We start from the raw sequence: 14,387 nt of genomic DNA on the forward strand, positions 1-14,387 counted from the left end.
GTGTGTGTGTGTGTGTGTGTGTGTGTGTGTGTGTGTGTGTGTGTGTGTGTGTGTGTGTACGGTGGTGATTTCAGACATGACAGTCCAGTGAGACAACAAAGACAATCCCATTTGGGGAAACGGAGACAAGGGTAGAAGGTCATCATGTCTCTCTCCCTCTCTCTCTCTCTCTCTCTCTCTCTCTCTCTCTCTCTCTCTCTCTCTCTCTCTCTCTCTCTCTTCCTCAAACAGACACACACACACACACACACACACACACACACACACAACTCCAGGACATCTCTAGAGCTGTGTGCTGCTCTTATTCACTTGTATTTTCTGCATGAAAGGTCACAACCAATTTCAACCACACTGTTGATTTCCTATAACAATTAAATGTTAAACGTCAGTGCTTGTAATTCTTATTCCATAATATTATTATTTTTTTGAAACGATTGCAATTTATTTTATGATTCCAATCGATATTGTAACTCCACAACACTCTAGCTCCCTATGAGCTTTTAACATAAACGTATTTTTGTTGGCTTGAGTGTTAAAACAAAGAGCCAACGTCCCCCGCGCAAATTCAAATTCATGAGCAAAACTATCAGTTGTCATCTTATTTGCAGTATGTCATTCGGTTTGCCATTCTTTTGTTTGAGCTTTTTCATTGTCATTTTATCATCGACGTGAGAGTTCAATTTTGCGTGACATTAATGAGCACGTTCCCAAGCTGGTTACACTTGTTTTACTGGAGTCTCTTTCGAACGGTAGTCATGCGAGAGTACTAATCACTTTGGGCCGTATTCTGTCATTTGTGGCGAAGTAATTTTTTTTTTCCCCGTGCCTCGCACACTTTCAAGGTGCTTCAATTCTCCCATCCGGACTTGGGAAATACCCACCATGCGTAACCTAGAAAGGTGTGTTTTTGCGTTGCATTTTAAAAAATAAATCCAGTCCACATATTTTATGATGGAATGCATGTTTAGAACTGGTGCAACTGGGCAGCAGCGCGTTAGAGTCAATCAAATGTGAACCTTTGAAAAAAAGACCCCAGCGGGGCCCCTTTGTACTGCATAGGCATTGCGAGATCCAGGACTGGCATTACAAGGATACTGTATACAGTATTTCAAATCCAAACTCCAAACTTCAAGTTTCCGCCTCGGACGTAAACACTTTGAAGTCCAAGGCACTTTCCTGTTCCTGGAAGGACTCCTGGATCCTTCGCAGCTTTGTTGTCACTGCCATCTTGATTGTTGTTCAAGTCCCCTTTTTTTTTGTTGTCAATTCTTGTTATGTAAACATCTCCTTAGTAGTGAATGTGAATATTGCGGTGTGTTCCACTCACCCTGCGTAGTGATGTATGGACGCAGCCAAGGCATTGCCTGAGCCGCCAGGAAGTATACCAAGAGGTGTTCGGATCGCCTCCTTCCAGTCTGATCTGTCCAGGAGACCATTAATCACCTAACACACCAAAGCAGAGTTATAGTTTTGGATTTTTCATTTTAGTTTGGATTTCATTTAGACTTGGAACTGGCCACCAGTTCCGGGTGTACCACGCCGACGACTGGGCTACGTTATGTCATGGTCGCGACCGGCATGAGGATGAAACTGTTCGGATAATCGTTGGAATGGATCATCAAAATTAGCAAGAGCACGTTTACTAGTTTTTATTACCGGTAGTGTTTATTTCATCACTTCTTATTTAATATACGGCTTATTTGCTGTGATTGACTAGCAAACCAGTACAGGGTGTGCCCCGCCTACTCCCTGAAGACAGCTGGGATCGGCTCCAGCACGCCACGCGACCCTTGTTAGGAGAAGCGGCTTAGAAAATAGATGGATGGACGGATGGCTTATTTGTTGAGAGTAAGATAAAAAAAAATTAAAAAAAATTTTAAAAGTCACCAAGTGTTGTTTCATAAAGTAAACTACGGTTTGATCTTTCATCTTCCGTGTGAATGAAAGGCAACACCAAATAAACACATTTCAAATGAATCCTGAAAGCTCATGTATTAAGTGAAGATAAAAACGAAGGACTTTTTTGCTAGCATTATATTTAATTTGAGATCATAAGATGTAGTTTGGAATGTGTTTATCCTTTGCCCTTCTCTTTATTTTACTCCTGAGATGTTTCATGTTGAAGTCGCTCCGGAGCGCACGTTTTATTACCTCAAACAGAAGGCCGTCTCCTGACATGATGACCAGAGCGTCCCACTGGGACAGGTCAGCCTCCCTCACCAACTCGCGGGCATGATTCTGACGTTCTGTCAACACACAAGTAACAAGTACGGTTAGTGATGTCACCCTCCTGCCAGTTTGTGTCCTAAAAGTCCATCTTTCGCTGTTGGTTCTTATTAACTAGCCTACGTTTTGGCTGACTAAGACTGTCTCGTTGGGTTGAAATATAGATCTGCGGACAGTTGGGAAGAAGGAAATAAGCTCCCAAAATCGGCAGTCCTCGGCCTAGTTACCCCTGCCAAAGAGCTATGAAACCTTTCAAATTTGGTATGGGTCCAGCATTTTGAGCTCCATGCTCGCCTTTGTTAAAAACAGTGTCCTTTTCAGCCAAATGATTTATCTCCAGTCTGAGAATTTATCTCACGAACTCTAAAGTGGAGACTTGCTGTGAAAGAGATGCACGGTTGACTTTTAATGAATAACGAATGAGTCAAATTCAGGTCAAATTAAATTGATGGCAGACATATGCTGAAAGCCTTCGTTGGATTCTATTTAACGTCACCGTTGACGAATGTGAAATGTCGCCATCCCGAGAGTTTCAACGCTAATGTGCTGATCGTGCATCATTCATTAGAGGCAGGCGGCGCCGGATAAATGTGAGCTCTTGCAGCAAGGAGCCGTCTCTTCGCTGCAGTGCTCCACCGGCTCGGTAAGAGCGGCGTGCGTGTGTGTGAATACCACACCAACCGCCCTGAGAGTTTAATCAGATGCCAACAGACGACTGTTGCACGTATAATTACATTTGTATTAATTCAGACGCTCACTTGTGTTGTTGTCGTACAAGTCAGAGCATGCCGAAGTTGCACACAAAAGACATTCTTCGATATAATTACGATTGGCAAAAAAAAAAAAAAAAAAACTATCATCCCAAACTGTCTTTTGCTCTTTTTGTCTGGGGAAAACTGATCTGACAACCGTTTCAATGTTTCAACCACCTAACCGCTCATGTTCATGTTGATATTCCCATCATTCGGAATTATGGATTGAAAATATTTTGCCAGTCTCAAGATATGAAATATCTCCCAGATCGTAGCAACAACGGATGGAGGCGCCGATGGAAACTCCCTGTTTTAAATCCAAGTCTGAGCGTTGAAAAGTTCAACAAAGAAGGTTCTCCGCATCGCTCAATTTGGAAACTGGCAAGGGCGTGTTTTGAACACGGTGAAACATTTATAGATCATCAAGTGGAGGAAATTTAGAACCTAAAACAACTCTGCTCTGAGAACAAGGCAGTGAAATCTTTTTATGAACATAATCTATTACGTACTCACAGAACTTTTAGTCTTGTAAACATTTGAGTTGTGTGTGTGTGTGTGTGTGTGTGTGCGTGTGTGTGTGTGTGTGTGTGTGTGTGTCTTCACAATGCGACAAAAGACGGTCAGTCTTTGGTGCTTTCGGTTCCTCCAACAGGTGGCTAAGGATGGATTTCTAGCTCTTATTTTAACGTCATCTGTGAATATTTCCTGAAATGCAAGCAACGGAAACACAGCTGAGATCGATGGTGGACTTTTCCGTGATCAGTGACATGTTTTTTTTTTTCTCAAACACAAAAGGAGGACAAGCGTGCAGCTGCTGTCTGACAGACATCCATGGGTACTTGAGCACTAAGGGAGATGAAACATTGCCATCCTTACTGACGCTGCTGACATTGACCAAGACATGCTTAAATGCACACACACATGCGCGCGCGCGCGCACACGCACACACACACACACACACACACACACACACACACACACACACACACACACACACACTCTCTTGCAATGCAGTCATGCCTCATGTATCTTCCACCCCTCCAGTTGTGGCCAAAGCTGCCACACAGCCAAGCATCCCATAATCAGTTTGTCCACTTTTTGTTTGCTAGACACTTCAAGCAACAGTATCTCAAGTCTATCGCTCTCTCTTTCTCCTCACCCACACAGATGATCTTTTGTTTTTTTGAGGGGTAAAATTCGTGTCACACGAGTTAATCGTAAATCCGTGTGTGCTGGATAATCATCACCAGCCCGTATGTATGGAAGCTCATGACGATGAGAAAATCAAATCATGCTGAAAGGGGATTTTGCGAGAATGTGTGTATTTATCATCTCCATACAATATGTGAACGTATTTTGTGCACGTAGGTGGCTTACGTAAGAGCTGTGCGTGCGTGTGGGTCTGAGGCAGTTTCGCAGCATAGTGACATCATGAAAACATGAGGGTTTCCTTTAGAGGTGTTCTGGGGCCAGTCACGTCTGTTAGTGAGCTTGTTTACCAACTTTGAATGACATCAGCGAGATTGTGGTGCAATTTCTTTGACAAGAAGGCCATAATAAGTATTGTCTTGGATTCAACTACCGATCGAACAAAAGAAAAACAAAAACTGTAATTTAGGGGCACAGGATGCATCAATTTGACTTGGAATAGTAGCTTCAAATGTCACATATATACTGACTTGTAATGGGATGCTGTGTCTAAAATTTGGGGGAAAAAATAGACTTGATTCCATTTTGGAAAAAGACTGTCCTAGGTGCAAAACAATCTACTTCTTAATTACTTTGCTTTTTTTTTTCCAAGTTCATGCTGCGGCAAGGACCTCAACTGTCAAAGGAAAGTGTTGTTCTTGACTTTTCTTTGTGGCGTGTTCTCGTGCTTCCGGCGACTCACCGGTGACGACCAGCGTGTGCAGCACGCCGGCCTCGTTGAGCATCCGCTGGACGTGGTTGTTGTAGAGCACGAGCGCCTGTCCTTTCCCGCTGTGTGGATTTACCAGCAGCATCATCCGGCATGGATGCGACAGCTCACTCGGCGGCACCCCTGCTAGTATAATCGTAATCATAAAAAAAAAATAAAAAATAAAAAAATAAAAAAAATACAATTAAACATCTGAGTTAGTATATCCAAAAAAATGTCGACAGGAATTTGGACATAAACAACCTCCTTGGGGGAGGTAACAAAGGCATTGTGCAAATCTGAACACAGGCATTTTGACAACTTAGACCAAACGCATTCTTCACATGTACAGGTACAGTATATGCTCTGGCACACAACAACTAAGAGGACACCAAAGAATGTTCCTCTGGAATTCTGAGCGTAACTAGCAATGATAGTGCCACTTAAGCGGCCTTGTGAATCAGAAGGCGTGACAGTTGGCGCCGGAGGCCCTGACCCGGCTTGCCTGTGTGTCCTCCTCGGCCACATTCAAATCCCGTCCACTTCCTGTGTGCCACTCCTCCCTCCCCGAGACATTCCAAGTGAATTATCTCTTGGCCTCTGTCTGCTCCCAGTTTCCTCCTCCGTCATTAGCTGCAGTGCCACTGTGGCACAGGCCCAAACGCTGACACATGTTGGAGATTTATTTCCGCATCATGCACAGAAGAGGACTAGTGAGTTTATGGCGGAAGATAATAAGCCTGGTTTGTTTGCAAGGGAATGGGTGGAGCAACATTTCATCTCTCTTTTTTTTTTAAACCTTGAACATCCACATACATTGTATTTAACAGTTCTGGCAGTTCTCACTCAGTAATTTAAGCCTCTCATGGCTGGAAAAGTTGAAAGTCCACATTGTCAGAAAAAGTCCAAACTACATGCCTAAACCTCTCAGCCAAATTTGTGTTTGTGATATGTGATTACAGACACATCTCTGCTTTCTTCCAACCACAAGCATTGGAACTGGCCCAAATCCTAATGGAGTAATCACTATATTGAGGTATCCGCCATAGTATTTCCTACGTCCTAATTGAAAGGGGGGGAAACCCACGAGCCGGAAAAGTGATCTTATAATAGCTATAAGAGCCACACACAGTCTGGGAGTCTGAGAATAGACGAGGAGGACTCACGATATTCAGCAACGGATCAGTTTCTTGAATTTAACCCTTTCATGCACCCTGTAACCTGATAACATGATGAGCTGTCAGTAAGTAACCGCTGTCCCTGAAGGGGTTAACACATAGATCAAGTCATCATCATTAGTTGTTTGGAAAAAAAAAAAACCTGTGTTTGTGATATGTGATTACGGACACATCTCCTCTGCTTTCTTCCAACCACGAGCATTGGAACTGGCCCAAATCCTAATGGAGTAATCACTATATTGAGGTATCCGCCATAGTATTTCCTACGTCCTAATTGAAAGGGGGGGAAACCCACGAGCCGGAAAAGTGATCTTATAATAGCTATAAGAGCCACACACAGTCTGGGAGTCTGAGAATAGACGAGGAGGACTCACGATATTCAGCAACGGATCAGTTTCTTGAATTTAACCCTTTCATGCACCCTGTAACCTGATAACATGATGAGCTGTCAGTAAGTAACCGCTGTCCCTGAAGGGGTTAACACATAGATCAAGTCATCATCATTAGTTGTTTGGAAAAAAAAAAAACTCTCCTGTGTTTCTGTGAATGCCCCGGACCAACCAACGGGCTCCTGCTTCTGCCTGTTGCTCTTTTGTGACGAGGTCCCTTAAGCCGTAACTAACACCCATTAGGAGGGAATCCAGTTTCCACATTAAAGGGATTAACGGATTAACAAGAATTTGACCTGCTGGGAATCTCGCCCTTCGGTAATATGACATAGAGACCCAATTTCAATCTGCTGAAAACTAAATAGTGCAGCTTTTCCAGCGTTTAAAGTTAACTGACGGCGTGTCGTCGTGCATCAACATTAAAGCCGCGTGTGAAGGACAAAGAAAACATTTTATTGGGCCCTGAAGGGGATTCTTTTTATTTTCCTTCACACATCACTGACAAATGTGTGCGGTGTGTTTCTCAACTAGATTTTTGAGAACATTTCTCAAAAATCCGCTCATTAAGCGAGTAAACAATTTTTTACAACTATATATATATTTCAATGTCTTTTCCAGAACATTACATTTTCACCGAGCCTTTTAATTGACAGTTTTATTGCAGACGGCAGCAGCGAGCAGCCCGGCCACAGCAGCAAATAGATGTGCTGTTCCATAATCTTGCTTGTAAAATACTGCAAGTGGAGGCTTTGGGTGCACGCAAGCGCATTTCTGCTGAAAGAGACCACAAAGGATGTGGAGCGGGGTGGATAAAGTGGAGGAGGAGGAGAAGGAGGAGGAGGAGGAGGAGGAGGAGGTGCTGGTGATTAGCTGGTTGCAGCTCTATTTTAACCGAGGCTGAGAGTTGACGGCATTGAGGTTTGTATCCAAATCTGATAGGGCCGTGTTTAGCTCTTGGTATCGTACAGGACGCTTTGCTCTCAAGAGACGCATATGCCACTGACGGAACTGACAGTCAAAGTATGAGAGAGGACAGCAACCTTCAAAGTAAACACATTCAGTGTGATGATTGCGAATCTACATCATACCGGTTGCAAATTTTACTCCTCCGCGTCAGTTAGAAAAACAAACTAAGATAAGGCCACTGTGAGTAACACGGAGGAGTTCCCCGCTGTGGGGAAAAAAAAAGAAAAATATCACAAGCAATGGGGATGAACCTATTTCGTCTGAATTTCTTAATCATACCATCCGCAGTCAGGCTCTCATGTAATACAATGAACACATTTCTAAAACGATTTCCATCACACTCATAATCAAGGAGGAACAAATCAAAGTAAAAAGCAACATTTTTCTGAGCTTCATTTACTGTATACAGTCGAGCCTCGTTTCAACGTACGCCGTTTACGCTTCTACTGCTATGACGTTCACATTTCAAAGTCGGGATTTTTTTATCATCAAATATTGAAAGGCGTTCGTTACAACGAACCGTGGGAAGCTAACTGCCGCCGTGACCTTGTACAGCGGTGGGATTCCCTTCCGTTGCTTAGCAACGCTTCTGATCAACTCGGTACATTGTTGTACTTTCCTGCCGTCACTCACGGAGGTACGGGCATGATCTGAAAACATGTCTCGTAAACGGAAGCAAATCTCGCTCTCTGTGAAGGCTGAAACTGTCTCTCACTTTCAAAAAGAAGTCTGCCAGACGATGCTCAGCCGTGAGTGATGTGAACTGATGACTTTTGACGTTGGCCGGGAACATGTTTGAAGCGGAATAAGTCTCACAATTGTACATGAATATCATAACAGTGAAAGAAAATCTGTGAATCCCGATGATATCTGCCAATAAAATCTACTAGTAAATGTCACTGCTAAAATGCTGTAATAGCCGATTCACAGCACCTGTTTTTTAAAGTCTCTGTGTGGCCACGGTGGTTGTGAACTCCTGCTCCAGATTACTGACATTTATTATCTTGCCTTGAAGCACCGGTCAGGCATGGGATTGCTCTGACTGTAGAGCCTAGCTTTCATGTCAATGTATATTGTACATTGTAGCTTCATGTTCATGTGCAATATGATGATTCACTTTCCCCGGGGCGCTTGGCTTACTCCATCCTCTGAAGCGTGAAAGAGGACAAGTGTTTAAGTCAACAGAAGAATATGCCCAAGGCCAGATTTTGAAAGGGAATGACCACATTTTTGCATTGTTCTTTCTGGCTGAGAAAATGGCCCATAGAGAGTGCGCTTGAGGCAACTGTATGTTATCGATTCTAAGAGTAAGAAGGGTGTTACAAATTCATGTTCAATTTTGCAATACATGGGAAGTTGAATCACAAACCAACATTCTTGTGTTGCAACAGTAACATGTTATTTGTCATTTTTGTGCCTCATCATGTTGTTTTTTTTTTTTTTTGAATACCAAATCTTTTTTATGTTCTGTTTAGCGCAGTCTGAACAGCTTCGAACACACATACATACCATATGCGATAAACAGCAACCGGTCGCCAAGTCTTCACACACAACCGTATATTATGTGGGTGAAGACATGAAAAGGCAGTTGTGGGAGCGGCGACTATCTTGTGGAAGGCGGCAATCGAACCCTGCACCTCTGGATTTGATGAGTTTTTTTTCAGTGTTTCGTTCCCATTGTAACCCAAATCGAACACGAAAGATGTCTTTTTCTAAAAACAAAGCTTCTCTTATTGTTATATAATTACAACCCTCTCCCTTGAAGAAAATACTACATGATGTCCACTGTAGCCAATTTTGTTTGCTGTGTTGTGTTCCTCTACTTTCTTGACCCTGGTATCACCTACCCACCCGCACATCTGAGATGGAAATACGCGCAAGATCAGCTCTAGCCATCTCAAATCATACTTAGGCAGTCGCCACAATTGCTGGAGAGTGTAAGCAACAGCTATGTCAGATGAAAATGAAACATTTTCTTGAAACTGAGTCTTTTTTTTTGTTTTTTTTTGCAGTGAGTACTAACTCTACTGGGATGTCCACGGACGCAACTCTCCAGGCCTTCCTCACTGCCTTGTGTGCTCTGTTATTCACAATCTCTAACTTCTGATGTGGACATATTTGCTGATACAGTACGCCAGTAAAAAAAATAAAACAAAAAACAACAACAACACGAACCATACAAGTCCAAATCTTCCGATGCAGACAATAAAACAAAAAATGACCACAAGATAGTCGCCGCCCCCACAACTGCCTTTTCATGTCTTCACCCACATAATATACGGTTATGTGTGAAGACTTGGCAACTGATTGCTGTTTATCACATACGGTATGTATGTTTGAGTGTTTGAAGATGTTCAGACTGCGCTAAAAAGAACATAAAAAGATTTGGTACTTCAAAAGAAAAAACATAAGGATGCACAAAAATGACAAATGACATGTTACTCATGACTCAGTAGATATTCGAGACAAGTGAAGAGGAACTACTAGTGTGAAGCAGAGGGAGGACAGACATCACATCAGATCGAGTGTGGACCAAAAAGAGAACTGCTTCCTCTTTCAAATAAACCTGCAAAAGGAACACAAAACCACTTTTCTGCCAAATTCTCTTTTTGGACCTGCACAGTTGTATAAAAATATTTGACAACAGGACTCATCCTCATTGGGTGGAATGTGACGTCGGTGAGTCTGTGTGATTGATCGGCCTTCCTGTGTGGAGTTTTAACGTTTTCCCCGCGCCTACGAGGGTTTTCTCCGGTTACTCCGGTTTCCTCCCACATTCCAAAAACATGCACGGCAGGTTACCGTAATGCTCTAAATTGTCCCTAGGTGTGATTGTGAATGTGAAAGGTTGTTGATTTGTATTCCGCGATTGGCTGACAACCAGTTCAGGGTGTACCCCCGCCGACTGCCCGGAGACAGCAGGGATTGACTGCAGCACGCCCACGACCCTCGTGAGGATAAAAGGATTAGAAAATGGATGGATGCATGGAAGGATGGGTTTATTGGTACAATGTAGAATGATCATTTCTCTATGAATTCCAGCCACTGTAACGTGGGGCAAAAAAGCAAATGAGAAAATCGAAGATGGGACCATAAACAAAAATGGACCTCAAGTACGCATGTCTGCATGGTACATTATTATAGGCTGTGATACATAATTTTGCAACATCGTTTTGAGACTTAAATGCCATGCACCCATTTTCTGCCAATGCTCACTTGGGGTGCGGATGAGCTTTGGCCACTTGCTGTCGACGGAAAATGACATCATAGTGACTTAGGGCTCAGCTTGTGGACAATCACGTGACCAAACCCCGAAAACAGGTGAGCCGTGATTGGTCATTCGCTGAGCTGTGAGAAACTGTGATGTCATTTTTAGTTGACATCAAGTGGCGAAATGGCCGCCCACTGAGGTGAATAAAAACAGGTGGATTTTACTGTTTAATTCATATTCTACTAACACAATATTAATCAGAATGCCGTGTTTGAATGAGTGGAGGCACATATAACATATTGTAAAGATTTTTTTTAATGGAGGCACATATAACATATTGTAAAGATTTTTTTTAATGTGTCCTCCCCTTTAATCACTTGGTCATGCCTGTCCCATAGACATACAGCAGAAGCAACTACTGTATTAGTTCTGATGAACCATTTTCTTTGCTGGAGTGGGTAATGCGGATACACTATTCTGGTATTCTGGCCCAATCCTTTTTCTTGTGAGAAAAAAGAAAACCTCATTGATTTACACCTTTAGGCATCACAAAGATGTCAGTGTTAAAATCAATTCTCATAAGTATCCGGGCTTTCTCATCTAAATTCTGAAGAGGTTAAAAGCTGCAGTTTCAAAGAGGCTTAATGTGAATGAAGTGGGTGGAGTGCATTGCTCGACAACAAAGCCGGTTTACTCTTGGGTTTCCGCGGGTACAAAACCTGTCCGATGACTACAACCTTCCATGTCATTTAAGTTGCTCACATCTATTATTTCCTGCTCTGCCAACGGCAAGCTGTATCAAGTTGCAGTATTTTTTTTTTTGAAGAAAAATAAAGAAATAAAATAAATCTGTACAAACTGTGAGATGCTGTGCCAGTGATACTCTTTATGTATGCTTTTTGATAACTTGTCTGAATATAGGACAATATATATATCTTGCTTATCTTTGGCGGTCTTGAGCATTCCGTACACGAGTAATTGCACTTGTTAGCATTCCAGGAATTTAATATCGTTATTTACCTCCAGGTGACTTTTGCAGTCAAAATGTAGTTATAAAATGAGCAAACAAATACATAATAATAAATCATGGAGACAAAAAATGGCAGTGAATGTTCACAAAACAGTAAAACTCATCAAGACAATGAGGATGAGTTGATCAATCACACAGACTTACCAACCTCACATTCCACTCCATCAAGCCCTGCCTGTTAAAGGCACATTCATGCACAGAGAAACACTATTATTAATAATTGATGCATTCATTTACGTCAGAGGTGTCAAAACAAATTTTTGTCAGGGGGTGGCATTGTTGTTTTGGTTTCCTTCGGAGGCCGCTGACTGACTATGAACCCCCAAAATACCATATACACAAGAAATTAATGAATAACTAATTTTGGAATTAGGGGCCGATAGAAAATGTTCAGATAATAGGATATTTATTTTAAAAATGGGACTGGTAACAAAGGAATGCTTGCAATATCGCAACATTTTTAAAAGTGAAGGTAAATTGCAATTTTGGTATTTTAGCAAGAAGCATAAAGTTGATGCACATAATTTGCTTTTGCAGGCCACAGAAAATGATGTGGCCGGGCCAGATCTGGCCCCCAGGCTTTGAGTTTGAAAGAGGTGATTTACATAAGGAAGCGGATCATTATTTCTCATATACATATCAATATGCAGAACTTTACATCTATAAATCTTTGCCAGTGGTTCACATTTTCAATTGATCATTTCGATAACATTCCGAGGAAATCACAATGTCACACTATTGGTGAGCTCTTATGAAAAAAGTGCCTTGAGCTGCTCTATAGGTCTTTGTGAGCTACCCGCGTGCACCATATTAGTGCCCCTAATTAAGAAAAACAACTTTACACTCCTATTTCCAAATATTGATATTTTTGCATTCACATGTGCATGTTTTGGGGCAAAGTGTGATAAGCCTCTCCACAGGAAGGCCGGAGTGCAGATTTGAACCCACAACTATTTTGAAGGTCTCTCTAGATTGCTGATGTTCACCGATTGCAGGTGGATCTGAAAAGTATAACCTGTAATAAACAGTGGTTCACTGTACCAGGAGAATGCAAGCAACCAGTGGACCTGGCTCAAGATGTTACTGCATTACCCCTTGACTGTAATGCAGATGTGCTAATATCCACAATGCCACAGAGCTGCCATGCGTTGTTCCAATTAAAGACTAAATTAGTGCCGGTTCCGAATATTATCTCAGAATGTGACACTAGTGGTCAGTATGACGCAGCAGCCACAAAAAAATGGAAAACATGTTAACTATTTTAATTGGCCCGTGTTACTGACAACAAACAATAAAATCCTCACAGTTCATTTAAGTTCTGACCCGTTTAAAGTAATGGAAAAAAGGGTGAGCAAAGACAGCCTCTCTTACCGTCTCGATGGTGCTGACACCGGTTCGAGCGCTCCCGGACGGCGCGAGCCCACTTCTCTGCCTCGTCGAGGTTGGCTCGCGGGTCCTGGAGCGCGGCGAGACGGAAGCACTGTTCCACTCTCTGCCTCGAGAACCCGGAGCCTACCCAACGCCGCTTAAACGGGTAAAAATAGGCGGACAGGTAAGCCGCCGAGTCCGCGTTGTCATCTTCCCGGTACGCCCGGCATCCGACGCAGTCCTTCAGGCTGAGGACCACTCGGTTCCGGCCCGCAGGTATCGAGGTGAGCCGCTGGACGACGAGCTCCCTGTCAGTCAGGCTCACGGCGCACCTGACCTTTTGGTTACCGGTGGCCGTGAATTCCCCGTACAGCGTGTTCATGTTGTGACCATGTTCGGCTCTCTTCAGGTCCATCCTGACCTGGACGCGGCAGTCCGGACACAGTGGTGGCCTCACGGTCACATCGCCCCGAGGCCAGGGAACACTCCGGGACATCGGACAGCTGCCACCGGTCCAACTACTGTAAAACAACTGGAGTGACTGGTACTAAATCCGGTTGAACTTCACAATAAGAGGAATCTGTCTGTCAATTCTCAAACCATTCCGATATTTGGACAAATTTGTCCAAGCGAGGATCACGCTACAGTGATCACGTTTTTAACCTCGCTGTTGTTTCTAGTATAACAATGTCTCGCTCTTAAGAAACAACGGCGAACCAATTTAACAGCCTTAGTGCACTGTTATTCTGAAGAGACACATTTGTCAGGGTTTTTGGGAGTCGTTCTTGTTAACTTCACACTTAAACTTATGCGCACTTCACGCACAACTTTATTACGCGAAAAAGATGTGATGTTGGTCCCTCTAGCGGCGATTATCTGCAAATGGGTTATAAAATGCGAAAGTATTGGGCCAAACAATGCAGCAACACAACGAGACAAATTTAATCCTATTTATTTATTTATGAAATTAGGACAACTAAAATGAATACTCTCCAAACGAGGTAAACTCTGCATCGACTGGCTGTGATGAAACATTATTTCTTTATATTCACAGCTCGCAGCGTAAATTCATCGGTTGCAACAATTCGGAAGCTTCATGTGCTACTTTTTATTTTATGTTATTTTTACTGACGAAACATCAGAAAAATGCATTGGTTTAAACTTTAAACCAATGCACCAATGCAAACTACCCTTTAAAGTTTAAAGGGTAGTTTACACACGCACCTGTATTCCAATTGCCTTCCCCACAAAAAGTCCACCTGTGTATTTGTTTGTTTATTTGGGCAAATCATATCAGCAATCAAAATAAAACACTTTACATTCATATATGTACACTTTTAATTCATATATAATATCGACAATTCTTTCTC

At 42.6% G+C, this 14,387-nt stretch overlaps 1 protein-coding gene across 2 annotated transcripts in view; it reads right to left on the reverse strand.

The window, feature by feature from the left end:
• The window catches only part of LOC109519880 (sphingosine kinase 1), a 15,977-nt gene extending 2,102 nt beyond the window's left edge, over window positions 1–13,875 (reverse strand). Inside the window, exons 1-4 of one of the 2 annotated variants that reach the window (XM_019876708.1) lie at window positions 13,021–13,875; window positions 4,870–5,022; window positions 2,152–2,246; window positions 1,328–1,443 (exon numbers count right to left, since the gene is read on the reverse strand). In XM_019876708.1, coding sequence (XP_019732267.1) covers window positions 1,328–1,443; window positions 2,152–2,246; window positions 4,870–5,022; window positions 13,021–13,513 — 857 coding nt within the window. In that variant the 5' untranslated portion in view covers window positions 13,514–13,875. The remainder of the gene's footprint in view (window positions 1–1,327; window positions 1,444–2,151; window positions 2,247–4,869; window positions 5,023–13,020) is intronic. The other variant, XM_019876709.1, reaches the window with a different exon arrangement.
• Between the last annotated feature and the right edge of the window lie 512 nt (window positions 13,876–14,387).

The sequence above is a fragment of the Hippocampus comes genome, unplaced genomic scaffold, assembly GCF_001891065.2.
Source record: "Hippocampus comes isolate QL1 unplaced genomic scaffold, H_comes_QL1_v1.1 scaffold51, whole genome shotgun sequence".
Classification (NCBI taxonomy): Eukaryota; Metazoa; Chordata; class Actinopteri; order Syngnathiformes; family Syngnathidae; genus Hippocampus; species Hippocampus comes.